This window comes from Geotrypetes seraphini, chromosome 2 (assembly GCF_902459505.1).
Source record: "Geotrypetes seraphini chromosome 2, aGeoSer1.1, whole genome shotgun sequence".
In the NCBI taxonomy this organism is placed as follows: Eukaryota; Metazoa; Chordata; class Amphibia; order Gymnophiona; family Dermophiidae; genus Geotrypetes; species Geotrypetes seraphini.
The window spans coordinates 422,080,696-422,096,063 of record NC_047085.1 but is presented as its reverse complement, the minus strand read 5'-3'; the positions used below and the strand labels follow the sequence as shown (position 1 = coordinate 422,096,063).

General features: G+C 40.4%; 1 protein-coding gene across 8 annotated transcripts in view; it reads left to right on the top strand.

Annotated features, from left to right (window-relative positions):
• AKAP9 (A-kinase anchoring protein 9) overlaps positions 1-15,368 on the top strand; it is a 409,648-nt gene that overhangs the window by 351,820 nt on the left and 42,460 nt on the right. For all 8 annotated transcript variants that reach the window (XM_033931174.1, XM_033931171.1, XM_033931173.1 and 5 more), the window contains 2 exons: positions 5,700-5,844; positions 10,773-10,983. In XM_033931174.1, the coding sequence (XP_033787065.1) occupies positions 5,700-5,844; positions 10,773-10,983 (356 nt within the window). The remainder of the gene's footprint in view (positions 1-5,699; positions 5,845-10,772; positions 10,984-15,368) is intronic.

Genomic DNA, 15,368 nt, shown 5'->3' with positions numbered 1-15,368 from the left:
CGCTCGGTAATCCAGGGCTGCGGGGGCGGAGCTCTCACATCAGAGCTGAGAGTAGTATCAGGCCCTGGAGGAGTAGCTGGCGTCTTGTCAGTTCCCAGCATCCTCAGCGGGCTAAATTCCGACGGCATTGCAACTCCCTGCATCCGCCTAAGGAGCTCTTCAATATTGCCAAAAGTGGGTACCTTGGAGCGTCATGAGGCGACAGCAGCGCTCCGGCCTCTTCTTTTTGGCATGATCAGGTAGGCAAACAATATCGCTAGCAAATAATCCCAGAAAATATACCGCGGAGTTCAGTGGGATGCTGCTCAGCTCATCATGCCTGCGGCCATCTTGGATCCGTTTTGGTACATATTAGTTATTATAATATAAAAATTAGATGTCTTGCCTCTCCAAGTATAAGCAGGATTGTTAATTCCTCACATATATGTAGGTGACATCACCAGTGAAGCCTGGTGCATGAAAAGCACTATCCTGGTAACCTTTCCAGAAGACTTTGAGTAGACTGTCTGCCCATGTGTGCCTGTCCTACCTGCTGCTTTTGTATGGGACCTCCTCAGATTGAACTTTTCCATGGATCCAATTGCACCCATTTTTCTATCATGGTCGCTTTAGCACCTGAAAGTTTTTTCCTAGCTCTTTACTCAAGTCTAAGTCCTATCGCTGCCACATGTTCTTTTCACAAGTACCTCATAGTTCATTAGTCCTATTTTTGAAATTTTTAATTTCCTTTTTTGCATCAGCTTAGTGGGGGCCACTGATACAAGACAGGCAGAAACTCATACCACCAACTGATTGAGTCTGAGTTAGAGTTGCTCCTGGAATTCTTATGAGGAGCCAAGAATCTTCTCTGAGGAGAGGTCCAGTGATCTCCTTCAGGTCCTTCCCCATCATACAAGAGACATAAACCCCTACAAAAGAGATCTTTCATTGATTTTTGTATGAGAGAAGATGGTTTAGGCTATCTCATTTCGGTTAGAGGTGATGGAATAGCCCAGGGCAGAATCACTCTACCCTAATAAGGCAGTGACAGTGCCCATTCATAGTATCCTGAATGTACAGATGTGACTGAGAGATCTCTCTCTATATTTTCTATTACCGGTAATAAGAAGGTTGACTGTACAGTATGTACAGAGTTCATAAGACTCTGGGACTGAATAAGAAAGTTCCTCAGTTTTGCTTCAGATTAGGGATGCCAGCAAAGTAAGAAACAATACTGGTTACCTATAAAATCTCAGATAAAATTTAGAATAGCATGTTTTATTTCTAAGTCAATTTATGGTATCTCTTCAGATCAGTTAGTACACTGTTTTGCAAATTCCTAAGAAATTTTTCTCACCAAGAAGTAAGTACCTGTCGCCTTAAGCTAAATTTTCCTTCTGATAAAAATATCCCTTAAGAAGAAGCAATTGGAATGTACTTCAGCTTATCAGGGTGGTACTTCAGCTTATCAGGGTATGGAATAATTTACCTTTTAGTATAAGACAAATAAATTCTTATAACAGTTTTTAAGAGCTCTTAAAACACATCTGTTTGTTACATGGATTTTGAATGACTTCTGTCTGATTGTTGTATATCTTATGTTACTTTAAATTAACAAAATGTAATTTCTCTCGTTTTGAGTTTATCTTCTTTATCCACACTGAATCTTAATGAATGGTAGTGGAATATAAGAACCTAGATTAGATTAGACTTTGCCCCAGGATTCCCTGCAGGGTATAGTTTCAGCTTTAGCTCAATATGGAAGGGTGTCGAGTTTCCAGGTTAATATGTCCAAGTCTGAGATTCTAAATTTGACAGTCTCCCCTCGGGACCAAATAAATCTGCAGTAGCATTACCCTTTTGATGGGCATCGCATACTTTAAAATATTTGGGAATTCAACTCACAGCGGACCTTAATTCTTTGTATGATGCTAATTTTCCCCCTCTTTTGCGGAAGTTTCATGAGGATCTGGACCCCTGGGAGCATCTTCATATCTCTTGCTTGGGAAGGGTGCATGTGATAAAAATGATGGTCCTTCCTCGGTCCTTGTATTTATTTGTAGCTCTACCAGTCTTCCTTCCAAAATCTTTTTTTGCCTCTCTGCACAGGAGAATTTTCTCATATATTTGGAGGAAGCGACCCCCCACGGGTACGCAGAGCTATGCTATTCCATTCATGGGAACGGGATGGCATGGCAGTGCCTATTTTCACTATTACTATATGGCTACCCAATTGCGTTATCTGTTTTACTGGCAGCAGGAATCTCATAAGTCATGGGTGAGAATGGAGACATGGTTTTTAGAGGATATCTCTTTGCGACATGTGCCCTGGCTAGCTCTGGACAGCTCCGTTTAATGATACCACGGTTTAATCCTTTGATAGGAGTGATTTTATGCATTTGGGTAGCCATTCGGGAGAAATTATTTCCCGGTAGGATCTATTTTGGTCAAACGCCGGTGGTAGTGGCAGAGGGTTTTATGCCGGGCCACACTGACCATAGATATAGGGAGTGGGAGGAGGGGGGTCTGGGAACCTTGGAATAGTTCTTGGTCGATTGTGGCTTACTCCCCACCTCACAATTGCAGGGGAGTATGGCCTCGCGGTGTCCAAGGCCTTTCAACACAATCAGGTGGTAGATTTTCTTCGCAAGAAGGCCTTACTGGATTTGCTTCAAGAAGATTCAGCTTGGGTTATGGTGTGGGAGGCCTCTAGTGGGAGGGGCTATATATCCAGAATTTATCAATTATTAGGGAACCATGATCCGCCACTGGAGCAGTACTTTCAATATTGGGAATCCTTGTTGCAATATACGTTTACTCCGAAGCAATGGAAATCCATATTGCATGCTTTATTTCGGGTTTCCATTGCTACTAATATGGTCAAAAATGGTTATAAAGGTTTTTTTCCACAAGTACTATATATACCCCAGAGAGACTCCACAGGATTGATCCAAATTTGCCTGATCTCTGTTGACGTAACTGTGGTGCTCAAGGGACGTTTGCCCATATTTGGTGGACGTGCCCTAAAGTGGGTCCTTTCTGGGATATGGTTTTCTCCATTTTGTCTGATATCTGTGGGGTTTTGATTGTTAAGGAGGTAGGCTGTGCGTTATTGAATATGAAGCCACCTGGTGTACCATTTAAGTTTTCCCATCTTATTGCCTCTTTCATGATGGCAGCACGCCTGGCTTTGGCTGCTATATGGCCAAGTTAACAGCTATGAAATACCATAGACTGGGCAGGTTCCACTTGCGGTGGAAGCCTTATGAGGTTTGGAGGGCACAAAGGGGGACTTTAGCTTAGCTGTTCTCTTTTTTCTGTGCTATTTCCAGAATCTGGGGTGCGGAGGGTTAGTTTTTCTGTACGACTGTAGCTATGTTTTACTGCCTTGTATCGAAGAGTCTTGTTACAACTATTCTTACTGTACGTGTATTCTCTGTTTTGTTTCAATAAAAGAAAATTTGTTTAAAAAAAAAAAGATTAGATTAGACTTGAATGCCTTCCTTCTGTATTAGGGGGGAAGTCTTCTGTAGGTATCCCTCATAATGAAAACTATTATTGTGCTATATACAGTTTATATTCTGTTTATAAAAAATTGAAAAGAGGACTAGGCGGATTAAAATAAGAAGAAAGAAAACCTCTAGCTGTCTGATAATGATATACACTCCCGCACAAATGGTGACATTTGAGAACTATAAAATACATTGAACTTCCCTACTTTCAAGATAAAGATCCGTTTTAAGGTCATTGCGAAATCTTAAATAAGATTTGCAATGGGAGATCATTTCAAATTCTAGCACGCAGAAAGGTAAATGACTTCTCCAAATGTTTTGTAACTTCAAAATTCTTTACAGATGGAAACCCCAACTTGTATGTCCAATTCACTCCATTGTGAATGTTTACTTGTAAACCGTTCTGAGCTACTGGGAGGACGGGATAAAAATCTAAATAAATAAATTTAACTTTTGCTCAGTCCTTGAGATGAGCCAGTTGGTCAGAAATAGGATAAATTAAATTCAGTATGTTGTGGAAAGTATTGGAATGCTTGAGAGGATTTGTGCAAAATTGTGTGTGTGGACATGGATGTGCAGGAGGGGGGAAATAGAAATTCTGGGTGTGGAGGGTGGAGAAATGCCTTATAAATGGGAGGAGGGTTGGGACGGGGCCTAGCAATTAAGAGATACACAGCGGTCTTTGGCTGGGTTCCTCTTTCATCTGAGGAAGTAGACTTGGCATTTCAGGACTGAAAATTAATTATGGGAATTCCTTGACATAAGGCTTTAAAGACAGATTAGAAGCCCACCCCAAAATGGGGGTCTTGTTTATATTCAAGTCTTCCCCCTCTCAGGCCCATCACAGGCCTCTCCCCGAGCCTCCAGTGGTGAGTCAGAATAAGAAGGATCCTCCTATGCTCCTGCCCCATGCAGTCTCATTACTTAAAATAGCTGATAAGCATTCCCCCAGTAACCTTGGAAGACTGCTGCAAGTTTCATTTATTTTCAAGTCAATCTTCCCTCCCCCCTCTTTTTTGGGAAAAAGGTTACCTTGTTTTATATTTGGATGGGTTTATGTGAGAGTATATACAATAATGGAGACCTGGAAGATCTTGTTGCTGTCCTTATACAGAAGAGTCCAATTGGTTAAAATGATCCTCCTACCAAGTAGCTTTATCCATTGCAGATTCTGCCCTTAATATTAACAAGGACAGATATGGAGACATGGAATAGTGTGTTGTCACAGTTTTTTATGGCCAAGGAGGGTAAAAAAGCATGGCTATGACTGTACTTACTGCAGGAGAACATATGGACAGAAGGGAGATCTAGGTCTTCTAGATGATCACATATACTGTATAATATAGCCTTCTTAATGTGATGAGCTTGAGGCTGAGTAATGAGGCAGTGGAATTTTGTGAAATGAGCTTAGAGCAGCAAATAGATGCCTTATTTGTTTTCTATAATGCATGCTAGGGCAGCAGTATTATGTACCAACCTTAAGCGGCACATTTTGGTCATACCATTAAGATGGGCATTTAGGCCTGGATTCAGTGTAGGGCGCCCGTTCTTAGAAGCCACCTAAGTGGTTTTTGAGAATTGCACATAGGTGCCCTAAACAGACTCACCCTAAGCCACCTAACCACCACTCTAACTGGCGCCCATACTAGAGGCGCCAGTTAGAGAATCGCATTACCGCTGAACTGATGGCACCAAGGGATCCCCCCCGCACGAAGACTACCATCAGGAGGGATGCCCAGTCCCTCCTGCCGAGACCTACGAAGCCAGCCCCAGCCCCAAATATCCGCTGCAGGAGTGCCCAATTCCTCCCTGCCACCACCCCGTTGACCATCCCTCCTGCCGCACACCCCCCATCCCCATAAAGACCACAGCAGGAGGGATGCCCAGTCCCTGTTGCCGGAACAACATCCCCCCCCGGGAAAGTTCACTCCTACCCCCCACCAGGAAACCCCCCCCCCCACCCAAACCCCCTCCCAAACCTTGAATCATTTACCGAACGGATGGCTCCTGCTTGCGTCCGGCGTGTAGGCCTGCCTCAGTTTTGATTATCGGTACTTGGATGACTTGTCTTTTTGATCATCCAAGTACCGACGTAGGCCGGTTTTTTTACTTTTTTTTTTATTATGAGCCCCATAGTGTCTTACCTGTGTACTTCTGATTTTTCAAGATTTGCTGCAACTTTTAAATGATGTTCCCTTCTCTTTATAGGATACTGAACGTTCAGCTGCTATGGACTACATTCAGAGTGCAGACAGGAGAAGCTTGTTATTGGAAATTCAAGCGCTTCACTCTGAAATAAATAGCATAGAAAAAGAAGGAAAAATGAAGCAATCTGTGGATACAAAAAGTCAAGGTATCTTTCATGTATTTATAAACAGGCAAGAAAACAGAGAGTAAGACTGAATATGGTCACGGGACACCCATAATTTCTTAGGCTTATACTTACTGTTCCTAAATTGGTTGGGGAAAGGAATTCTCTCTCTGTCTCAGCAAGTTTGCCATCAGAGCCATATGATTGCAGGTAGTATTGAAATGTAGTACAAGGTGCAAAATACACAGACAATCACAAGCAGTAATTATCCTGGACTTGTAGCTAGGGAAACAGCACCTTATAATTTCCTGAAGTTTTACTACTGTTTTTTTTTTTTGGAATAAAAATGCCAGAGAATGAATAAAACTTATTTTTTAGAAGAAAATATTGCAAGCAGTACAAAAATATACTAATAATTATAAATATATATATATCAGCAAACAATTGGTATATATTGTGCCAGCAGCTGCTTTCCAAATAGCTGGCTGTGCATGTAATTATCATCAAAACCTTCCAACAGTTCAATAAAGGTTAGAAATACAAAAAAAAATTCCCCCCAAGAAATCAATTGTTAGCATGGCCTTAAACAGTTCCAGCACTTCATTTAGGCACCAAAACCCCATTCTCCATTCTAATCTGAGTTTTGGATGAAAGGAAAATATAAAGTATGATGCGGAATTATTGGGTTTTAAGCAGAAATTAAGAAAATTGGAAAGGATCTGGCTAAAACAGGTAATGAGAAAGACAAAGAAAATTGGAGATGTAATTTAAAAATCTACAAGAATCTTATTAAAGATAAACACTCCAATTATTATGCACAAAAAATAGGCACAATCAAGATAAACAGTAGAGAACTATTTAAATTAGTGAACACATTAACCAGTACTGCCTCCGTAAAGCAATCAAGTAATGAAAAATCTCCGTCTGCTGATACATTAGCAGAATTTTTTAACAATAAGGGCTCCTTTTACGAAGCCGCGTTAGCGGTTTAATGCGCGTAATAGCGCGCGCTGAACTGCCGGCCACGCTAGCCGCTACCGCCTCCTCTTGAGCAGGTGGTAGTTTTTTGGCTAGCGCAGAGGTTAGCGCGCGATAAAAAGTCACGTGCGATAAAGCCGCTAACGCAGCTTCATAAAAGGAGCCCTAAAATTTGAACCTTAAGGGCCACTTTACAATCTACTATTGATCTTCCCCATTTTCAACCTGTGCGGCTGAGAGAAGGTGTAAGGGCTGATATGCTCTGGAATGAATTTGATATCACAGACTGGCAACAATTTATTAAGCTGTATAACAATTATGTCAAGTCAAGCTGTTTATTAGATACGAGCTCTCTGACAATTATGAAAAAGGCCCCAGTTACCTTTAAGGCAGATCTGTTTAAATGGATTAGTTATTCTTTGATAAATGGGCTATTTCCGAATGAGCTGAGTCATATTTTGGTTAATCCTTATATAAAACATCATAAAGAATCTATATCTACTAAAACAAATTGCAAGTATACCTTTGTTCTATAAAATAATGGAAGGTCTGGTCAATTTATAATTAGTTAAACATCTAGAACAATTTCACCAATCGGGTTTTAGGCAAGGTTTCAATACAGAAATGATTGTAGCCTCTTTGATTGATCATATTCACTCCTTATTCAGCCAAGGTACTAGCGCACTAATACTTCCATTTGATCTTAGTAGCACCTTTGACTTGGTGGACCATGAGATTCTATTGGGTTGTTTGGATGCTATGGGAATTTCTGGAAAAGTTAGAGACTGGTTTCAGGGTTTCTTGGAAAAAAGATCATATCAAATCTTTAACAATGGTCAGTGCTCCAATTCTTGGAGTAACCCTTGTGGGATACCTCAGGGGTCACCATTATCACCCACGTTCTTCAACATCTATGTTGCTTCCTTGGCCAATCTTTTACAAAGCTTAAATGCAATCTTTTACATTTATGCTGATGACATCACAATACTGATGCCAGTCATTTCTTTTACCACTGAAATAAAAAATCTGATTACTTTTATCCTAAATCAGATTGAACAATGGACCATTGAATTTAAATTGAAATTAAACACTGAAAAAACCAGATTCTTTTTGGCTAATCCCAACAATAAAATTACAGATAAAACTCTGTTTAAGAGGACAAGAATATCCAATAGCCTCGTCTCTTAAAATTTTAGGAGTCATACTCGACCACCATTTAACCCTGGGGGAACATACTGATATGCTTGTAAAGAAATGTTTCTTTGCATTATGGAAGTTGCGTTCCATCAAAAAAATACTTTGACCCTACTTCTTTCAGATTACTAGTTCAAGCATTAATTTTATCTATTCTTGACTATTGTAATATAATCTATTTGGGAGCTTATAAAACCGTCTTAGGAAGATTAAGGCTAATCCAAAATACAGCGGTCCGTTTAATTTTCGGATTAAAAAAACAGGAACATGTCAGCTCTTACTACTGTCAGCTGCACTGGTTGCCAATGGAAGCAAGAGTACTTTTCAAATTTGCTTGTATTTGCTATAAGTTGTTATTTGGATTAACTCCGCTATATCTCCTCTCTCAATTTGAATGGTACTGTTCAACTAGGCCTACTTGGCGTGCTGATTTATTTACTTTTCCTAATCCCAAAAATTGCCGTTATAAAAAATATTTTGATCGATCTTTGGCTTATCAAGCAGGTAAAGTTCAAGTATGGTTAGATGGCCTGAATCAACAATCTGCATCTTATTGTACCTTTAGAAAATTGGTCAAGACCTATTTGTTCAAAGAATTTGTTACTTGATGACTATGTCATAGTTTCTTATTGTATTTTTCAATTTGAAATATTGTACTGCTTGTCTGTTTGCTTTGTATCATCACAAGAATGTCCAGTCCTCTTTATTCTGTGAACCGCCTAGAACTTTTTGGGTGTTGGCGGTATAGAAAAATAAAGTGGTTATTATTATTATTATCAATTATACATGATCCATTGTCTCCTTCCTCGGGAGAATTGGCTTCTTGCCTGAACCAGGTTTCTTCACTGCACTCTCCAGTGCTCTTTAGTTATTGTAGCTTCCTTTCCCACTCAGCCTTTCTCTAAAGACCCAGGGCGCTGTAGGCTGAACAGTGCCTAGGTGGGGAAGAGGGGTGAGTAATAAACCCAGATTACTTCCCTCCCACAAGTTATTATACCCTTTCACCCATGGGGTTTGAGGCATGGTGGGGACAAACAGACAATTCTCAGAACAAAAGAGAAACAAAGCTAGTTCTCATGGCTAGGTTAATAACTTCAACTCTGTTTTATCTTTTCTGACCTGCTCCCAAAAGAATATCCATAGCTTCCTTGGCTGGTTGGCTGGAGGACTGCTTATCCATTCCATTTCTGTCTCAGCAGGGAAACACCTTCAAGTTTATCCATTCCATTTCTGTCTCAGCATCTGGTATTTCCACCTCTGAGGAACTGGTGCTCCTCTTAGCTTCCCTTCCCCAGAAGCTCCTTCCCAGGTTTTCATGTTCCCCTCTCAATATGGGAAAGGGAACCTTCTGGTAAACTTTCTCTCTCCTAAGGGACGTGTCAGGTGTGTGTTTCTTACAGCTGCTAATTACCTTGGGAAAATGTGTGCCTCTCTTTTCTCTCCCCTGGGAAACTTCCACGCAAGTCTCAGTTTGAATCAGGGGATTTTTTTTCTGCCTATCAGCTGTTTCTTACTATTGTTCTTCCCCTTTCCCCTTTTATAAACTCCTAGAGCATTGGGGACATCTTGGCAAGGAATACAGGTTACCGGTTCGCCCCTATCTGTAGGAATATGGGTCTCAGGCTTACTTGCACTACCCACCTTGTGACAATATGTAAACAATTTGTAATACAGTGGGGCTGGAGAAGGAGCGTGCAAAGATGGGACAAGGATGGGGACAGCCTGCAGAGACCAGGCGAGGATGGGGACAAACTTTGTCCCCATGTTTTTCTCTAGGTTTTCACAGTGGGCTAAGGACATTTATTTAGAGGAAAATAAATGTTTCTTGGGTTGAAAATTTCCTCTTCCTTACAGGGTAGAGGGGTCAGATTTGTTCCGCTACAGAAAGGGGCAGGGATTTTATTCCCGATATTTCCTGTCTACAAAAAGATTGAAGGATTCTAATCTATTATAGATCTAGCGCTTTCAACAGATTTGAAACACAGTTGAAGATGTTTATCATGGGCTTTATTTATTCTCCCTCTGAGAGGATCATTTCCTAATGGTTAGCACATGGCAACACTTTAATGCATGTTATCGACCACCAGGCCCATAGGAATAAAATGCGCCCTGCCAAAAATAGTGTGTACTAACAATTAGTAAATGACCATCTAAATGAGGAAGATTTGTGTTCTAAGGATTTCAAGGTCTTTCTCTATATAAAGAGAGATGCACACATATCCATTCTATTTCTTACACTATTGGTAGTAAGCTCCCAAATCGGGGGACATCATGATTGTCCTCTCAAATTTAGATTGCATTGTAAAACACTGTGTTTTAATGAACATTTCAGCTTTGCTGATTTTCGGAGCATTTTTGTTTAAGAGATAATGGCTTGTTGACTCAGTGGCTGCTCAGTCTATTGTCTCTTGTGAGATCTGGGTTTGATTCCAGAACCTAGCTTCAGCTCTTATGCTTTCTAGTGCTAAGGATTCTATAGAGACAGTGTTCACATTTCCTGGGGGAAGAGTTTCCATTCTTACAACACAGGACGCAAGTACATGTGTTCCAGAATCACAGTCTTTGGCTTCTAATACAAAATGATTGTTGTGATGACCGGATTGTGCTAGGTATGAAAGAGCTAGAATCCTGGGTAGCATTAGATTAAAGCTGATAATTCCATAACCCCAGTAAAGGCCACTTCCAGTTGAGTGAGAACACAGAAGAGGAAAGATGCTGGATCAGAAAAAGGTGTGAATTTAAAATGGCAGAATTAAATTATGATTTTCCACACTTTAAAAGTATTATCATTTTTCCAGAGCAACCAGCACATAGTATGCTGCAGGAACTGTCACCTGTGCTAGTGGATCTGAACAGTGTAAAGAAAAGAGCAGCTGAGCTTCAGGACCAGCTGAATTCTGAAAAGATGCTTGTTGCAGAACTGAAGAATGAGCTAGCCCAAACCAAGCTGGAACTTGGAACTACACTTAAAGCACAGCACAAGCATTTCAAAGAAGTAGACACACTCAGGTATGGTCGGTCTGTCTTCTGAAAAATGACAAGCGCCTTGCATGAGCGTCACATAGCTTCTTTCCTGGTTAACTGAACTGAAATGTGTCTGTCTACTTTATAAAACATTTTTCAACAAGTATTAGCCATTTTAAATTCTTAGTCATGACTTGTATATTATAGTTTTGATTATATTTATCCTTGTAAATAGAAGATTTATGTGATTTTATTTTCCCATTGCTTTTAAGACAAGTTTAATGTCATAGTAAGATGTTTACAAAATTGCAGATGCAGAATTAGAATTTTGCTTGAGTTTGCACAAATGGGGGGAGAGGATTTTATACAGAATTATTCATGTATAAAGCAGAAAATGGATTGATAAAATACATGTATAGGTGTCCCCAAGGGCATCATTTGGGTTGAGCAGAGGTAGAGTTGCTAAATATGCTGGAACCCACATAGAGTACGTATGCATAATTTCTTCTGCCTCAGAACAAGTGCAACTTTCTGTGAAAACATTTCTGCACTACCTCAGAGGGAATCAGCAGCCACCATCACCCTTCACTTCCAAGTAGCCACTGATGCAGTAACTTTGGCAGCTTTGAACTTTAAGGATGTTCTTGCCTACTTCACTTCCAGGGCTGCGTGCCAGTTCTTCAGTATGAGGGAAAATGAAGTTAGGATGTTGATTCTGCAGGCTCTAAAAATGTATTTCTCATTGTCATGAGTGCTTCTCAGCCTTGCCACCTCTTCTCTCAGGACCAGATTCTCTAAAGTCATCATGCATTTAACGATGGCGCTAACCATTGTTAAATGCACGTATTTTACCTCCCAATTCTCAAAATGGCTCACCATGGTCTTTTCCGTCTTTTCTAGCAGCCTCCAATTGTACAATGCAAATGTAGTACAATGAGGTCATTAATATTAAAATGGTAGTACAGCAAGATCATTATTATTAAAATGACCTCTCCTTGTGATTCTCAAAAAGGAATGCCCCTCCATTTACGCGGCATCGGGGCCGATATTTACCTGCGGGGTTTGAGCTATCGTATCTTTACTTTCCTGCCGGTGCCTGAGTGACTCAGACACTGATAAGAAAATAAATTAGCTCAGACTCACCACCAAAAATGAATGGTCCCCGATTCCCTCCTCTTCTACAGAACCCTAAAACAAGCCTGGTGGTTTAGTGGCCCTCCACCGATGCCACCTCCCCAAACGCCATGAAGAAGATCGGTAGGAGGGATGTTTTTCCACCCTGGTGGTCTAGTGTGGCCCCCCTCCCCCCATACCCACATATGTTAAGAAGGCTGGCAAAAGGGATGCTTAGTCCCTCTTGCCGGCAGGCCCACCTCTTCAAAACTGACAGGCCTTCCCCTTCCAGGTGCATCCTGGGATGCACTTGGAGGGCCTGAGGTCCTGATTGGCCCAGACACCTAAGACCCCTCCTCCTAGTGACCTTGCAATTAGGGCTAGGGCCAAGCAGGGCCTTATGCCTCTCCCAGTGCATCCCAGGATGCACCAGGAAGGGGAAGGCCCACCATTTTGGAGAGATGGGCCTTCCAACAGGAGGGACTATGCATCCCTTTTCTAATATCACTGTATCTTTTGTGAGATATAGCAACCAGAATTGAACGCAGTACTCAAGATGAGATCGGATCATGGAGCAATATAGAGGCATTATAATATTCTCAGTTTTATTTACCAACCCTTTCCTAATAATTCTTAGCATCCTCTTTGCTTTTATGTCCTCCGCCATACATTGGGAAGAAGGTTTCAGCATATTGTCTATGATCTTTTTCTTGGGCGCTGACCTCCAAGGTGGACCCTAGCATCTGGTAACTGTGATTTGGATTATTCTTCCCAATATGCATCATTTTGCATTTGTCCACATTAAATTTCCTCTGCCACCTGGATGCCCAGTCTTCCAATTTTCTAAGGTCTTTCATTTTTTCACAGTCTGCATGTGTTTTAACAACTTTGAAGAGTTATTATCTTCTGCAAATTTACTCACCTCACTTGTCGGTCCAAATTCTAGATCATTTATAAATATGTTAAATTCCCATTACAGATCCCTGCTGCACTCTACTGTTTTCTATCCAATAATCAATCCCTAATCCACAAGAGAACATTGCCTCCTATCCCATGATTCTTTAATTTTCTCAGGAGCCTCTCATGAGGAACTTTGTTGAAACTTCCTGAAAGTCTAGATACACTAAGTCAACCAGCTCACCTTTATCCACATGTTTATTCATACCTTCATAGAAATGACGTAAATTGGTGAAGCAAAAATTTCACTTGGCAGAACCCATGCTGACTCTGATGCATTAAGGCTACAAAAAAACAACAAAAAAAAACCTTTGCCAATAAAAAAACACAATATATCAAAAAAATTGGCAAATAGCTTTGAGCTGCCTGTTACAAATCCACACCCGTCTAGGAATACATAATAACAATAATAACTTTATTTTTGTATACCGCAGTACCACAACAGTTCAGAGCGATTTACAGAGGAAGAGACTGTATACAGACAGCGATGTTACATACAAGACATTCAGATTAGCTTAGCAAGTCGAGAGAAGCCAGGTATATCCGGAGGCATATCAGAGATACAAGGCCGGGATACAAGGCAGGGAGGGAGTCAGAGAAATTTATCAAAGAGATAGGTTTTAATTGATTTCCTGAAGGTTTGGTAGGAGGGTGCATTTGAAATAAATATTAAGGAACCTCAGTACGGGCTCAATCAACCCTTCGTGTACTATCTTTCTTAGGCCCCGGGCAAGTGTCCATAGATGACCAGCACCAGACCTAAATGGTCTAAATCAGGGGTCTCAAAGTCCCTCCTTGAGAGCCACAATCCAGTCAAGTTTTCAGGATTTCCCCAATGAATATGCATGAGATCTATGTGCATGCACTGCTTTCAATGCATATTCATTGGGGAAATCCTGAAAACCCGACTGGATTGTGGCCCTCAAGGAGGGACTTTGAGATCCCTGGTCTAAATGAACACCGCCCCATACATCATAATGTTCCTCATAAATTTGTTGAAATTTAAATAGAAATGATAAACCCTGAATGTGAATTCAAAACGGGAGCAAAAAGACTAGGAGGGGTTTTTAAACCCCCCCTGAAGAGAATCAAAAACAAAACACAATCAAAATAATCATAAAAGTGAAAAATACAGTTCATAACAGTGCCAAAAAACAGATAAAGTGAAAGTTAAGCTTAGCTGAATCCCATCAAGTTCACATCGTCACTCTATCTCCACTCGACAAAGCCCCGTTTCGGAATCTTCGTCAGGAGCAGGGAAACAATACTAGAAAGACGAAAGAACAGCCGGAGTCCGTTCAATAAAGGCCAGCAACCATAAGTCCTGCACATCACAGCTTGGCACAATCATACTAAAGCCATATTTATCTACATGTTCTGTAATTTTATTTTTTATCATGTAGTTTCCATTATCTTGCCTGAAACTGAGGTCAGGTGTACTAGTCTATAATTTCCTGGATCACCCCTTTTTAAAAATCGGCGTTATATTGGCCACCCTCCAGTCTTCAGGTACTATGAATGATTTTAATGATAGGTTAAAGATCGCTAACAGCAGATCAACAGTTTCATGTTTGGGTTCTTTCAGTACCCTGGGGTGTATACCAGCCTGACCAAGTGATTTATCACTCTTTAACTTGTCAGTTTGGCTCAGTACATCTTCCAGGTTCATAGAGATTTCTTGAATCATCACCCTTGTGTATGAATCATCACCCTTGAAAACAGTTTTTCATACACAAAATAACCCAAAAATTGCAAGGCTGTTAAATAGTATTTAATTGCATCCACTTGATACAGTTGTAACAGTTAACACTAAGAGGAGGAAAAGAGCTCACAGAGAGATAGGACTTTGGAACAAAAAACATTCCTGACCCACTTTCACTTTAATGAGTCATAAAAACCTCCTCAATGCTGTAGAACATCCAGTAAATCTATTTTCTTGTGCTTTTATTCTCTCTTTTTTATTCATTTCTTTTCATTCTGTTTTTTCTTTCTTCTTTTTTACGTTGTATTCTATAAAGTATGTCCCACTTTACTCTATAATATTCACACAACCACTGCACAAGTAGAAAAATAAAAGTTCTACCAATTTAAGACAAGATTTATGTTCAGACATGTGTATTTTAAAATTTACCCACATACCATTTCATATAAGGGCATTGAATAAAATAAACAATATGGTCACTGTCACAGTTTGTATGATCTTTTTTTTTTTTAAATATAATATTTCTTTATTGAGCAAAACCAGCATTACACAAGTACAAGAGAAAGAGCAAAAATACATAAACAGATCTGCTAAACAAGGGCAACCGCCCGTCCACACGAAGCAGACAGCAGACACAAACCCCACAAAACAGAAAAAA